Below are 16445 nucleotides of genomic sequence, written 5' to 3' on the forward strand. Positions count from 1 at the left end.
GTAGAATAATGATGGGACACCAGTAAAATGTGTCGGTACTCCCTTTAATCTAATATTCGTGATATCGTTAAGGTGAAAGTAGTTGTCATCGATTCTGCAAATTTCAAAAGCAATTTTTTTGATTGAAACAAAAATTCTGTTCATGAAAATATATTCCCTGTGTTCAGCTTAGCAAGAAGAATGCAGTGAATACATTTCTATAAACAGAACCTCACTCTTAGGCCCAAAAACTGCTTCCGATATTGAGCTCTCCGACGAAAAGTTAAGGGGAAACCGAAAGTGGCTCAAAGATGGCTGGATAAATGGCTACCATTCGAAGCATGTGTTGTTTTGCGCCTTAAAAATACATCTGTATTGGCAGAGCACGCTTTCGCCACGTAATCAGTGCTTCCAGCGCTGTTATAATGTCCCAAAACTTGTAATTCAATTTATCGATCTGCTATGTATCAATAAACGCTCGGCAAAACATAATTGCTAATGGAAAATAAATTTAACTGAACATATCGATCATTACGTGTTCATAAAAGCGACCAATGTATAATTTGGAATTAGTTAATAGATATTTGGTTACGCACATATTTCGTTGCACTAGCGATTTCGGAAAAAGCAGCAACACAGTATCAAACTTTCGTCACATCAATGAGCTTTTAAAGAGCTTTCAACTTTCGCCGCATCGAAGAGCTTAGAGTGAAATAAACAAACAAAACGCAAACACAGAAATCAAAAACGCAATCCGATGCAAGCGGATTAATTAAACATCCTAGTGATCCTACGCATTATTCAGTTGCTGCTGTTAATTTTGATTGAATCGGAATGCCTTGATAAAGAAAACAAACCCTTTTTCGGGATGTTTGTAGTCAGTGCGGCTGGCTGCGGATCAGCTGTTTATGTTTGCAAGCTCCGCTATTTGACATATATTACCAATACTAATGCAATATTCAAATAAACGTTTAGGTTTTTAACGAACACATGAGATGTACAGTACAGTGTTTGTCGCACTAACACAATAACGTTAGCCACTTTCGGTTCCGCCTTAATGACTGTTAATTTCCCGTTAATGTATACCGAAAAACGAAATGGTCCTAGATTGTTCCCCCGAGGCACACCATTTTCAACTAAACGGCATGAACTATTCATATCGATAATAGAAACAAATGGTTTTCTATACATCAATTTTTTAATACTATATCAAAAATCAGCGTGTCCAAAGTCTTATTCGAATCTAAGCTTGGTATTTGGAACTGCAGATCGCTGGTTTTCATAGATGTCGTTAGAGCGCTGCTAAAGTTTGGCATTATGGGACTACAAGAGAGTTTTGGCAGAGGTAAGAAGTTGCGTAAGGTTCAATATTACGAGGGCGGTAGAGTCTTCAACCAGCTAAAGACTGGCTTTGTAGTGTTGGACGGAATGTAGGGTCATGTGATGAACTGAAAGCGGTCTTTCAGACAGCTCGCACGTCTGAAGTCGATGAGGGATCAAGCCCAAGAGACCGAAAGCCTGCCGTTGACTTTTTTTCCTACTGCCGCGTCCCGAGATTTGTGCGTTTTTTTCTCTTTTTTTATTGGAAGTTCCGCTGCTACCAAGGCTTGGTAGCGACGGCGTCTCGAGGAGGGGATTTTTTTTGAAACTTTTAACAATACTAAGCCTAACTCCTATCAACCAACCAAATATACATTTTTTTAAATATTTTTTTTATTTAATTTTAATTTTATGGGACTTTATGTTACAGTTAAAAGCCGTCTTTCCATTAGCCGATGGAGCCTGTGTACCAACATAAACGATAACAGTCAGCGGTACATCAACTTCACAGCTCTCCGAAGTTCGCAACTTCTGATGATCAAAAGTACTTTCTTTCCCCGCAAAAATATCCACAAGGTAACCTGCAGGCCACTTGATCAACATATAGCGAATCAAATCGACCCTGCTCTCTTCGATGGTTGGTTTTGCACAAAAATCTCCAACATGCACTCCTTACGGGGTGCGCACATTGATGCGAACCAATACCTAGTAGTACACGTGCGTGCAAGGGTCAACCATTTGCGATAAAGCCGTTCAAACATTCGATAATTCGACAACTGGAGAACTACGCGTAGGACTCTACTGTCCTACGGGGAGATAGCTGCTTCGACTAAAACTGAATCTAACGATGACTTCTGCAGATAGCAGCTCTGCAAATCACATAAAGGAAACGAATCTGTCCTAAACGAACATTCAGAGAATAATGTCAATTTTAAAGTTTGATTTCTGGAGCAATATTATAGGTAGTGTTTCTGCAATAAGACGAGATTTCCAGGTATGGTCTTATCTAATCTAATCTACCTTCATCACTTGCAGTTAAAGTTTATGTTTCATAATCATGTATCAGTTGAAAAAGATAATTTTCTGCAAGATTAACATGAAACAACTTTATTACTAGATTTCATGAAACGAAATTACCTGATTCATTGAATCTAATTTCACTGCGAGCTGTGGAAAACCGACCTTTTCGCCAACCTGACCGTAATCTGAAAATTAATTACACATTTAATTGGAAACGCCATTTTGCTCCGCTTTTTCGCCTCGCCCAGTCGTAAACCAATCGCCTTTGATATCAGAACCCACGGCTCGGTCGGCCGGGCAGCTCACATTGAGGCACAAAAGCGAACAAATATCGGCTTCAGCAGCCAGGTCTCTTCTAATCCTGTTTTGTTCTCATATTATATCGACCACATACCGGGTCCGGCTTCCAGGTCCAGTTCAAAGCATCCGGCGGTTTCATAATCTGCCTAAGTAAGTGAAAATCACACCCGGAGCCGGTAATGATAGGCACAGTAGATCTTTGAAAAACGAACGACCCACCACCGGGCTTTCGCTTCGGACTGGATGTTATGAGAAGAAATGTTGCAGATTCTAATCCAATTAGGCTTCGACCAGCCGATCGGGGTCCGGTGCCCGTGCGCTTCGAAGTTGTGTCTGGATTTTGCTGTCTCCGCCGCGGCGTAACAGCGATGACGACGATGGTCCGACGGTGATGATTAGACGCAAAGGTGAAAACTCCGTTAGAAGCAATTGACTTTAACCGATGAAATAAGGTGCCGTAAGGCTCTACCTCTTTTCCGACTGAACGCTTGCTCGCCGAGGCAATTCATGGGCCTATTTGGCCATTAGCCGTGATTACCTACCACACCGCTGCTGCTGGCTGGACCATGGGAGAAACCTTGATTGCGCACTGCTACAGCAGTCGACAGTCGCAGAACGAAACGGGAAGTTATGACTTGAACAAATAGATTGCTCAGCGACAGTGATCGATTTAGGGGTCTTATCTTATGGATTATGACTGCAGTAATTCTATTTTCATACCAGAATTTGTTTTCTTGCGCACTAGCTGTGCTTGATTTCCTCCTGGAAAACTCCTTAAAACTCTCTTTTTCTGGTTCGAACTTGCATATCCTAAAGTGACCCTCTGTATAATCTCGACAGTAAAATCAAAATGGTTCGCCCAATAGTTGTCAGCAGATGGGTTTATCCTCTGATTGTATTTTGCTATCCTGCGTTTGAGCATTTGATATCTACTGTTTATCACCTTGAATGTGCCGACGTAGCGACAATAATAATAACGCCCAAACCAAGCTAACAGGAGGCATCAGATACAATGCGCGGGTGCTCACCTTCTAACCACGCAGATCAGCTGCATAAGCGATGAGGGTGTAAAGAAAATTCTTTGGTAATTTAATTATAATTTTACACTTTTTACGCTCACCAGACTTTCAAGCTGCCAAGAAATGGTGTAATCCAATCAACAACGGGTGCATGCTGCGATAATTTGCAGACGTAGTAAAATTATGTTAATACATCCACTCAAAAATCTCACACTAAGGAGTGCTCTTTTCGGTTTTTGCCACTTCACGCCCTAAGAATTGCGCGCCCCTCAACTAGGAAAATAACTAAAAACATGGCTTTGATCCAGCAAACGTTCTAGGGGGTAAAAGATAAAAAGATTTTGCACGTTATTGATAAGCAATCTAAAAACCCGATAAAGTCCACCGGGCGGTGAAAGTAACTTTTGTTATAACGGGTGACAACTAAAATTTTGGAATTTTTTTTCTCAGGCTGTCAAAAAAAACAATACATGAAGATGATCTGATTTGCCGATATTAAATAAGATACGTTGTCCATTAATGAAAAAAAATGTTTACACATTTCAAAACGGTTAGTAATCGGCTGTTCGGCGAAGCATCCGTTTGATGTCGGAACAGGAGCGTTGTACGGCCGTCATGTCAACTTTGCGAATGCATCTATTGATTCTGCCAACTGTTTGCATTTCATGGCTCTTCAGTTATTTTTGTACACTAAGGAACTCGAAATTTCGAAGGAATCTTCGGTTGGGCACACTGAGACAGATTTGTCGGGTCGTAGTTTTTGGGTACAAATGGGATCGAATGGGTATTCAGGAACGATTGTGTTTTTTTGGCATGATGCGATGATGCTCTATCCGGTCAAAACACGTTTTGTCCATCTGCATGATGTTTTTGTAGAAACAGGATCAAAATTTTCTTCAAACATTCGTCTGGCACATCTTAATTGATAGCCAAACCAGAGGGCTTGTTGTTGAAGGCACGGGAAAGAGAACGATGTCCTTTATCGTCCATAAGTTTGGTTAGTTTTCCATTACCTTGCTTGCGAATAGTTGTTGGGTATCTTAGGAAATGGTAAACAGTCGAAGCCGCAACATATTCGCTTTTTAAATGCTGTACCGTATATTTTTGCCGAGATTTCTGGGGCAGTTTGTAGAAGTGTACAACACGCTAGTGACATGCTTCTTGTTCCGACGCCATTTTAAGCAAAACTGGGCAAGCCTAAGCAAAACAAAAAATATTGATAAAAAGAGGACAGAGAGAGCACACGTACATACTCTTATTTCTCTATGAACTCGTTTGTTTTTGAGTGTAGGGATCTTGAAAAAACTCCAAAATTTTGGTTGTCACTCGTTACCATCTTACTTGTTATATTTGAGACCGCCACGTCTTTTTGTATTATAATTCAACTATTAGTTAACACGTTCATTTTACTTCTACTTATTTCTCCTGTTTCAAGTCCAATTTCATATCCTAATACCAGTTCTATTTAGTTCAAAAATCCAAAGCTTTTAGTCTGACCGGCCGATATTTTTGTGTTAAGTAAGTTATTAGGGTAAAATTAGATCCGCCATCCTCCCAAGCAAGGTTTGATAAAAAGGACTCAAATGAACACCTTGCGTTTAAAAAGTTCTAATAAACTAATAACAACAAGGTTTGACAAAAAGAATATACAGGGCTTAGACAAAATGATCGGGACAGACAAAATTTTGACGAAATTCAAACGGCCATAACTTCTACAATATGAGACATTTTTAGACGAAACCAATTGCATTCGATGAGGAAATGTTTTTGAGGTGTTTTTTTTTAATATTTCAAGATTCTCAATGGTCAGTGGATACCGGAGATATTCCGAGTTGTCCGGGGGTATGTTGGAAACAGATTTTTTTCATCACTTGTGTCTTCTTTTGTCATGGAAATTTAAATATATTCATATTTTGTCCCAAAACTAGATAAGTCAAAAGTTATTAAAATTAAAAGTTACGAACAAACATTAAAGTTAGGCAAAACGACAATTTTGCGCTCGCTTCTTACTCAGAATGACCTATCCCAAACGCTAAATAAAAAAATGGGTGAAATATTTTCGAGAAGTGAATAAGTTTACAAAACTTAAACGTATAATGCATAGACCAAAGGTCAAAGGTTGAATTGTCATATATCAAGCTTCTAATGTGATAGAAGCTGATGATGCAACATTTTACACACTCAGTAACAATTAACTCCTTATGGCACCAGTCATTAAACAAATGCAGAAGCTCCTGTAACAGTCTACAGTCCTCGATTCGTTTGGCTATAAAATAGATTTTCAGAGATAGATTTTCATTGAGTAATAACGCTGCATCGTTTATGTAGATACAGAATAACAAAGTCCCCAGATGATACCCTGAGGGTTTCAATCAACAATTTCATTGCTCTTATTTCTACAATCTGCTCTAATCTGGATATTGGACATGCCAACACTTTTACGAGTGCAGACAACTTACTTAATTGGCCTACTTACTTAATTGGGGTTGTCCGGCATTCTAGCAACATGTCCTACCCAACGCGATGGTTCTCAGCACCCGCCGGTCGAAAACTCCGAGTACTCGTAGGTCCTCTTCTAGCAGTGTCTACGTTTCGTGCCCGTAGAGGACAACCAGTCTAATCAGCGGTTTGTACAGGGTGCACTTTGTACGGCGGCTCAGATTGTTCGACCGCAAGTGTTTGTGGAGTTTGTAGTAGGCCCGATTTCCGCTGATAATGCGCCTTTTAATCTCACGGCTGGTATTGTTGTCCTCTGTTGCCAGCGAGCCAAGGTATACAAACTCGTCAACTACCTCTAACTCATCTCCGTCGATTACCACGGTACTGCCCAAGCGGGCCCTGTCGTGTTCGGTCCCGCCCGCCAGCATATGCTTCGTTTTAGACGTATTTATCTTCAATCCAATCTTTTATGCTTCGCGTTTTAGTCTGGGGTTCTGATCTTCCACCGTCTCAAATGTTCTGCCGACAGCATCCACGTCGTCAGCAAAGCAGATAGATTGACTGGATTTATTGAAAATCATGCCCCGCATTTCAATTGCCGCTCGTGTTTTAATACCTTCAAGCGCAATGTTGAATAGGAGGTAGAAAAGACCATCTCCTTGTTGAAGTCCCCTGCGAGATTCGAATGAGTCCAACAATCCACTTGAGATTCTCACGCAGAACTGAATCTCATTAAGCTTGGCTATCTATTGGTAATTGGTGATAGTCGATGGAAGATGAGTTGGGCAACATTTTGCAGTCGGCATCCAGGATAGCGATCACACGGTAGTTCTCACAATCCAGCTTATCGCCTTTCTTGTAGATAGGGCAAATAACCCCGTCTTTTCACTTTTCCGGTAGTCGTTCTGTATCCCAAATCTTGACAGTAAGTTGATGCAGATAGCTGGCCAACTTGTTCGGGCTCATTTTAATATGTTGCGCTCTAATGCCATCCTTTCCCGCTGCTTTGTTGTTCTTCAGCCGCTGGATGACTTCTTGTACTTCCCTCATCGATGAGGGGACGCATCTTCGTTGCTTGCTACACCGATGTGGTCACTTCCTTCACTATCATGGCCTTCTATCTGCACGCCATTCAGGTGTTCATCGTAGTGCTACTTCCACTTTTGAACCGCCGTAATGAAGATAACTCCATCTTTTTCTCTGCACATTTCGGCCCGTGGCACAAGGCCTTTGCGAGATTTGTTGAGTCTTCCGTGTGTCTTGATAGTGGTACAGCTGCTCGAGTTCATCGCACTCCTTCTCCTCTTGGTGGCGCTTCTTCTCCTTGAAGAGTCGGGTTTGCTGTCTCCGCTTCTGTTTGTATCGCTCCACATTCGGACGGGCGGCTCTACGCAGCATTTATACCCGCGCTGCGTTCTTCTCATCCAATATCTGCTGGCATTCCTCGTCAAACCATTAGTTACGTCGATTCAGTACTGCACGGCCTAGGACGTTCTCCGCTGCGCTGTTAATGGCTGTTTTCACGGCATTCCAATAGTCCTCAAGAGGGGCTTGTCTGATGTCATCTCATTGCAATAAGTACATGTGACATTGCGTGGTGGTAAAATTCCAATCGCCAAAATTGGAATATGGCATGGTCGAGTCTCGTTCGTTAGTCTCCATGCTCCTGTGTAGTGCTGGGCTTTCTTATAGTTTATTACAGAAACGGCCAACCCCGCTAATCGTCTCCTAAGGTTTACTACCAAAATATGAGGGACCTGCGCACCAAAATATCGTAGTTTAATTTTTTCCTTTATTCCAAAATCTTTTGACAATATATGGTCTTGATGGAAACTCAAAATCAAAATCAAAAAGATAAAAGTTGTAAATAATTTTTGAACTCAAAATTACACATCATTTAGAAATGGGGCACTTCCAATTGCGTGTATTATTCAACCATCCGTTCAAACAAAAGATTTCTCACCACAGGAACCGATCCCTTGCCAATCTTTGAATGTATTTCCAAAGTTGTCTGCGAAAATACGATTGAATTCATTAAAAAAGCTTGCCGGAGCTAGCAGGAGCCTAGTTGCATTTCACGCCCGAGATTTGATTAAAATCATCATTACGTCAGCACTTGGTCGTATAGCTTATGAGCCCGGATTCTGGTCACTGTTTGTTGTTTCAGGCTTCGATAGAGAAGCCTACTTGCTCTACTTGCCCATATTCCAGAGACGTATTCTTCGTACAGTACAGCGGTCAGCATCACTTTTTTCGCCAAATTATAATCTGAGATATTCAATATTTATTACGCAATGTTGTGAATCGAGCGAGAAGTTTACGTTGCCTGCTTATACACGAGTGAGTGAGAGAGGCATAGTATTCAACGCTTACACCACTCACGCAGGCGTAAAAAAGCAACCGCCGTTGCTGTGCGCAGACCTTCTGCTACCCACATACTCGCGCACGCACATCCTCATATCGTTTTCCTGCATAGCTTATTCGCGAGTCAAATAACTCCTGGGCAATCAGCTACTCGTGAGGCTAGTGGCGTACTAGGATACAAATTTTGCATTTATTTTTCTTTTCTTCTTCGTCTTCGCCCTCGATTTTACTCACGGGCGGGCGTGCGTGCGAGTCCTAGCGAGTAATCGGCATCAGCAGCTCGGGCTGCAAAGACGAACGACGAGCGACGGCTGTAGCTGTTAGCTTAAGACACACTCGCAAAAACTCGTTGCAGTGCATGCATAAATAAGAGTAAGAGTCCGAAAGGGATGCTTATACCGGCGTATTACTCAATTACTCGTGTCATAATACTTTAAGGATAATTTAGCACTTTTGACAGCTCCCAAGTTGATGCATAATTTTTCTTTCTGCTCCTACATGATGAATATCTCCGGATCACGTTAGTTTTAAACTGCGAATATCCGACCTACCACTACGAGCGCTACAATCAAAAAAATGAAGTAGCACATTCAATGCTGTTAATATTTTTCAGCACAACGTTCAAACTTTTGGATTATCAGTCTACCTTGTATTGAAAATCTGCTTGCTTTGATTAAACGTTCATAATACAGCAGTCCCCCGAATAACGCGGTTTCGAATAAGAACGTTTCCAATAAGGACGGTTTCGAGTGATTCCATTAACGCGGTCCCTTATTGGAGTCTACGTAGCATATGGGAATTGACTTAATTGGTTCCAACATGGAATAACTCGTGATCCTGACCGTATAGAAGGTTGGTGTCTTCGACAGAGATATTCAGTACATCAACGGGTTTTCATTGGATTATAGTATTGTGGAATTGTCTCACTACGTGGCGGTAGCGTATATGTAACACTCTTATACAGGCTATATCTTGCGCTGCTGACTACCTCGAAAGTTGCGGTCGTCGGAAAGGTTACTCAAATGACTACCTCCTTCAAGATGGTATGGAAAATAGTGCAGAACTGACTCGCTACGTGGCGCTAGTGTATATGTAATTTGTTATTACAGGGTGTATCTTGTGCTGCTGACTATCTAGAAAGTTACGGTCTTCGGGAAGGTTACTCAAATGACTGCCACCTTCAAGATGGTATGGTCAATCGCGCAGAACTGACTCACTACGTGGCGCTAGCGTACATGTAATACGCTTAGACAGGCTGTACCTTACGCTGCTGACTATGTAGAAAGTTGCGTTCTTCGGAAAGGTTGCTCAAATGACTGCCACCTTCAAGATGGCATGAAAAATAGCGCAGAACTGACTCACTGCGTGGCGCTAATGTATGTCGGATATGCTTAGACAGGCTATACCTTGCGCTGCTGACTAACTAGAAAGTTGCGGTCTTCGGGAAGGTTGCTCAAATGACTGCGACCTTCAAGATAGTATGGTAAATAGCGCAGAACTGACTCGTTATGTGGCGCTAGTGTACATACTACGCCAATGGTCTCGATTATTTTTGATTGCAATGAAGTTTTGCTAATACATTACAATCACGCACCGAACCGTTTTCCATGAAATTTTTTCGTCAAGAGTAACTTTTAAAAAGAGGGCTTTTAGAAATGAGATTTTTTTTTTTCAAAAAATTCTATCTCGAAAACTATTTATTTTACGAATATGACGTCAAAGGAAAAGTTGTAGTAAATTAAGTGTATTTTCAGTAAACAATTACGAAAGAAAAAGCTTTGCAAATACGCGATAAAAATCCTAAATTGTGAATTATCTCAAAACATGTCTTTTTTTAAAGACTTTTTTAAGCGCAAGTAATGCTCTAAAATCTGTTAAAGAGCTCTTTCGGAATTTTGATAATCTATGAAAATGGACAAATTTTTGCAAAACTAAAATAAAATCAAATTCTACGCATAATATTGAACAAATTATGTAATATGAACTTTTTTCTTAAGTCGTTCTCAAATTATTGCAAATTTAAAATCTAACAATGACGTATTAGGGTAATTCTACGACCTTCACGAATTTGAACCAAATTTTGTCAGATTGTTTGTTTTAGGTCAGAATGTAAAAATCCTAAATTTGGTGCTGGTTGGTCCTCCCCACGATTAATGCGAGCAACAACTAGCAATATGTCGCATTCTACATGTTGCTAAAAAATGTTCTAATCTAAATGCACCTTAAGAAACGTACTCGATGCAGTAACACGCCGCTCCTGTCAAGTCACGCTTGAGGAACCTCATGCAGTTTATTACTAGAAATTAAAGTTATTTTATATTTTCGGTTTATGTATGTTTACAAAGTTCAAAAGTAGTTAAAATTTTCTCCAAGCCTTTACCAACAAAACAAAAAAAATGTCTAAATAGGTCGCATAATTACTGAGAAATAGTTTCTTCTACACATCATTTATTTACTTATTTATTTACTTTTTAATTGGACTTTCAACCGTACACATCATTTAAATAATTAAGTTCATGGTTGTTTTTAATCTTTTCTATGGTTGAATCCTGCTCAAATGAGCAGAAAAGTCTACAGCTCGAAAACTGAAACATAGGAGTCATTGCATTATTTTCTTATATAGTCGGTGTTAAAACAGACCGGACCAAGTCGCAAAATTTAAAAAAGTATCTTAATGACAATTGACAGCAAATGATTGAGAATTTCTTAAGCTACATTGTACTCTAATCAGATTACAGGAGTCCCCCGAATAACGCGATGGGTGGTACTGTACGCCCATCGCGATAAATTAGTTGCCCATTAACCAATAAAGTTGATTTTTGGTGGTTGACTAGGTTATACTGCATACTAACAATGTACCAAAAACCAACTTTATTGATTAACGGACAACTGAGAAATCGCCGTGGAAGTACATCACCATCCACCGCGTTTTTCGGGGGACTGCTGTACATAAATGTTGCAAACAGCCAAAGATATGAAATGATTTCGAATGATTGATAGCTTTAAACTACACAGCAGCAGCAAACTTTGAACGCGTTTTTCTCGAAATCAGAGTTTTGTCAGTTGGTTCGGTCTGACTTAACACCGATCATATATGGTCGTCTTTAAGTCAAACCGAACCAAGTGACAAAACTCTTCGAGAAAAACGCGTTCAAAGTTTGTTGCTCTGTATGGTTAATACCTATCAATCGTTCGAAATCATCTGATAACTATGGCTGTTTGCAACATTTATGACAGTCTGATTAAAGTTAGAAGCTTAGAAAATTGTTGATCGCTAGCTGTCATTAACTCATTTTTTTGAATTAGCGACTTGGTCCAGTCTGATTTAACACCGAACATATTTGATGGCAATTCGTGACACACTCTTAAAGTGGCGCAACACTGATAAAACGGATTCGATTTCTTCGTCTTCCTGATATCGGCTTTGGATTGAACGCTTACTATCAATTTATAGACATCTCGAGGCAAAAACTGACAACCCCGAATGAGCTATCGGCTAAATCATATAAGCAGTTATTGCCTTTATTCAAGAGTAGTTCTGGCACAGAGGTTAAGACTGTTGCATTCTATGCGATGTGTCGTGAGTTCAATCCCGGTCGGGGCCGGAATGATTTTTGAAAATGTATGAAAGTTTTTTTTGTGCTATTTGTGAATGTTCCTGATAAATAGTTGTACTATTTTTGGCAATTTAGCCGAAATGAAATGTCGATATAGCAGATGAAGGCAAAGAAGTTTTTGTTATATTTTAACAAAATTAAAACAAAACCTGTTATAAATATCATAACCAATTTTGACATAATTTTGTTCAAAACATTACAGATTTTGTTACATTTTTGCTACTGCTGCTAAGAAGTTCTAATAGAATTTTTGATACTAACGAGAACAAAATTATAGCAAATCATGTTAGAGATACCGTCATAACAGAATATCATTATTTGTTATAATTTTGTTATGTTTGTCTGATCGGGTAGCAACTCAACGCAAACCTAGTATCTAGAAAGTCGCTAATGCTGGAAGTATACAATAAGGTGGACACGTTGTTAGGATGCTGGATTAGCTAGTTGGTTCGACCAAATAATGCGTGATCTTGTGTTGTGGTGTACTGCAAGAGTTCGTGATATCATGACTGTTATATATGGTGTATTTTCATAAAATCTAAGCTAGAATCCGGAAATCATGAGCTGTTTAGCTCCATTTGGAGATTGTATTTCTATCCGTGTATTTATGTTTTATTTCTTTAGTAAAGACATGAATGACCCTTGAATTAGTTTTAAAAAATACATTCACCACCACATTAGCGGTGCTTGTCAGTTATACAGACTCGAGCAAGAGCTCTTTTTTCTTGCAGTTTAATCGCGAAAAGTATGTCTGCACTGTCCTTTTACTAACAACCACATCATATCATGGAAGCTAGAATATGTTAGTGATTAGTCAGGCTTTCCCCATAATAAGTACTTATTTTTCTCTCTTGTTATTCCAGGTGACGTCCTGTCCGGAGTTTGCTTTGTGGGCCAGCTGGACACACACTCGTTGGCGGTGTTCCTTCTGATTCCGCTGTGCATCTATCTGTCAATCGGAGCCCTGTTTCTGCTGGCCGGTTTCATCTCGCTGTTCCGTATCCGTACGGTCATGAAGCACGACGGCACCCGGACGGATAAGCTGGAACGCCTGATGCTACGGATCGGATTTTTCAGCGGTCTATTTATCCTGCCAGCGCTCGGCTATTTGGGCTGTCTGTTCTACGAGTACTACAACTTCGACGAGTGGATGGTCCAGTGGAACCGCCAGATGTGCAAGATATTCTCCATTCCCTGTCCGATCAGTGCCAAGCACGTCGTACCGCCGCCGGTCGGTCCGGACGAGGAACGGCCCATCTTCCACATCTACATGGTGAAGTACGTGTGCTCGATGCTGGTCGGGGTCACTTCCAGTGTTTGGCTGTGGTCTGGCAAAACGGTCATCAGCTGGCGGCAGTTTGCCGAACGGCTGCAGGGAAAGGACACGAGAAACCGGGGAGCGTACGTCTAGTAGGGCTAGCTGGGTGGGTTGCACTGTTGGTAGCAAGCGAACTACGGCACCAGCAGACGACGGGGACGAGGACGACGACGGGAACGGTTTCGCGAAACACGTCATCGTCGCCGTTGAGCTAAATTGTTTTTACAAAGTGTAAAAATGTAGCTTTTAACGCTTGCGATACTTATTCGAGATTCTAGTGTTAAAATTCTATCTTGTTCGTGGAAAGGATACTTTCTGGAACAGGTGGTTGTTTGGAATGTAGTCGAATTACTGAATTTTATCTATGTTCTATGTACTTGGATGTTTTCGTTCAACATTCATTTAATACATTTAAAGTATGACTACACTTGAATATTTTTCTTGGTTCATTTTACAAAGGACTAATTGGAAATGTTCCTCAATGCGTAGAACTATTCAATCAGGTTAACAACACTGATTTGAGTAACATTTAAAACCGCTGTGCCGCTTTCACGCAACATTTTGAGGATGACCGCAAACAGTTATCTAAATTAACATTTAGATACAAAAATATTTAAATCTTTCATAGTACTTACAAAGTTTAAAAGATTGATAATATTAGTTTAAAAGTTAGGCTTCATAATCCAATGAATGAAACCATTTTGGAAAAATAGTTTCTCTGCTAAATTTGTTTTAACAAAAATCGGTTAAAATAAACGTTCCTTAGAAGGCTCAATACTACAAATAAATTTCAATGTGTTCTACGGGGTGTCTGAATACAAAGAGATTGCAAACATTAGTCAAACAAATTTTCTTAGGAATGTAAACAAAAAGTCGATCACCCCATTATAGTTTATTCATGTTCGTTCTAAACATTATTTAGAATTTATTTTAAATCAATAAATTCTTCAGTGACACATCCACAAACGCATAGATTCTTAAATTAAAAACGAACACTACATAATTGAAGAAAAATATTGCCAATTCAAAGTGGCAGCTATTGTCTTTTATTTTAAGCAACTTATCGTAGAAAAACTTCTAGTTTACATTGCAGTCAAATACTATATCCAAGATGATAGGTTGATAACTGAATTTTGCAGTGCGTTTCTGGACACATTTGCAGCTAAATTTTCAACCAAGTCAATATTAACATTTTATTTAATTTAATTTAAAACTAAACTATAAAATAGGTAAACAATAAGTGGCGATCAAAACTGTACTTTTGCTTTAAACTTGACTGATTTTAGTTTTAAACTTAAGGTAAACCACCTGGCAGGTAACACGCAATCAAAAAAACAAAAAAAAAATCATTCATTTTGTGATATCAAAACTTGCGTCGAACAGTCGTGCAATTGAAAGAGACTCATACAATAATCAAAAGTTAAGTAGTTTTGGTAGTTTGCCCGAAAGGAAACTCTCCACACTCTTTCGAACAGGTCAGCAGCAAACCAGTCGGAAGGCAGTCCATCGGATTCCCACGACGACGACGACGGGCCGAGAGGTCGGGTATAATTTAGCCCAGAAGAGATCAAAAATTATTATCTGAAAAGTACTCCAAACATATACAGACACACAGCACAGGACAGGTTGCAAGCTGCCGCAATCCTTGGCTTGGTTTCGCTTCACAGTAGTTTAACCAGTTTTGTGTTTTTTTCTCTCGTTCTGCAGCCGAGTCCTGCGCTTCTCTGATAGCTAATAGGGTGTTTTTACAGGATGCTTTTTTCGCTTTCGCTCGCCGCGATAAGACGGTAGAAGCTTCGAATGCAGCAGAGTAATCTATACTCCTGGCAATAATTTGCACCTTGCGAATTGATATGGCCTTCTAGTGGCCGGAGGAACCGGTTCAATTGAGGACCGGTCCAAAAACGTGTACATGTTGTAAGTCTGCTATGACTGATTTATTACACCTAAGTGGGAAAGTGTGTTTCTGTATTCATTTTTAACGAGAACCAGAGGTCAGCGAAAGATATAGTCCAGTCGTACAACCGTAGGATGTACGAGAAAACAATAATCAGTCTCATCGATATCATGCTGCCATTTCATTTCATACAATCATATTTATAGCATATAGCAATCACTTAGAATTACTGAAATCGTAGAGCAAAGAGCACTGTAAATTGATAAAATGGAAAACCACAAAAAAATATCATGCAATTTGTTGCTTAGTGTAAATATGTACAAAACAAAATGAGCATTTAAATAATAATAACAATAGACGAACTATTTTAAGGTAAATCCAGTGACAATTTCTTCAATCAAAAACATATCGAATGCCAGCAGCAGCAAGCAATGATATTTACTACAAATGGAAACCCACTCAAGCTGGGTCCGCAGTTGCAACGGTTGCATTTCATTACATTCACCTCCAACAGGTACGGAGGGCGGTCGAAACGCATACCATTCAGCACCGGCAGTCCCTATGGAAAATCAATTAAACCGACCTCCGTCGTCGGTTGACTGCCGCCAATAAGGGGGGTCCACTTTACGGTCGTCGGTCTCCTACTCTAGCAGCAGTCAGTAGTATTAAAGGTGCTATGATGAATGGATTTCGTTAAAGGCGGCACTTTAAAGATCCTAATTTGTAACATGCTCTCCCTGTGTGCGCCCGCCGACAGTTGAATGGTTTTGAACCGTGGCGACTGGACCGGCCGGCCGGCCGGGTCGGTTACACTTTTCAAAACTGACTGGCTCAATTAGAAGGAAATATGAGTGTTGATAGAGCAAATTATTCGAACCACGCGCGAACAATTAGCGCCCGGTCGAGGTGTGGCGGAGTGGTGGGACAGCCCTTTGAGATTCTATTGGGAACAGTAGTCGAACTAGTTTGCTTTGTAATATGATTCTATTAATCAGGCAATCGTATTCCTGGTGTGAAACTGGCTCCAGGGAGTAGTTACCGTATATGGCAATTTTGACAAACCAGTCCATAAGCTAATCTTGTATAACAAGGAATGCAAGGCGATGAATCCAGAGTATGCCCGGTTGTTAAGAATTTGAAATGATGGGGTAAGTACTTTTACAAATCTTTAT

At 40.1% G+C, this 16445-nt stretch overlaps 1 protein-coding gene across 1 annotated transcript in view; it reads left to right on the forward strand.

Moving 5' to 3' along the window:
- Positions 1–13469, forward strand: part of LOC128735551 (frizzled-like) — a 270534-nt gene extending 257065 nt beyond the window's left edge. Inside the window, exon 5 of the mRNA XM_053830033.1 lies at positions 12922–13469. Within this exon, the coding sequence (XP_053686008.1) occupies positions 12922–13469 (548 nt within the window). The remainder of the gene's footprint in view (positions 1–12921) is intronic.
- Positions 13470–16445: the final 2976 nt, after the last annotated feature.

The sequence above is a fragment of the Sabethes cyaneus genome, chromosome 2 (assembly GCF_943734655.1).
Source record: "Sabethes cyaneus chromosome 2, idSabCyanKW18_F2, whole genome shotgun sequence".
NCBI lineage: Eukaryota > Metazoa > Arthropoda > Insecta > Diptera > Culicidae > Sabethes > Sabethes cyaneus.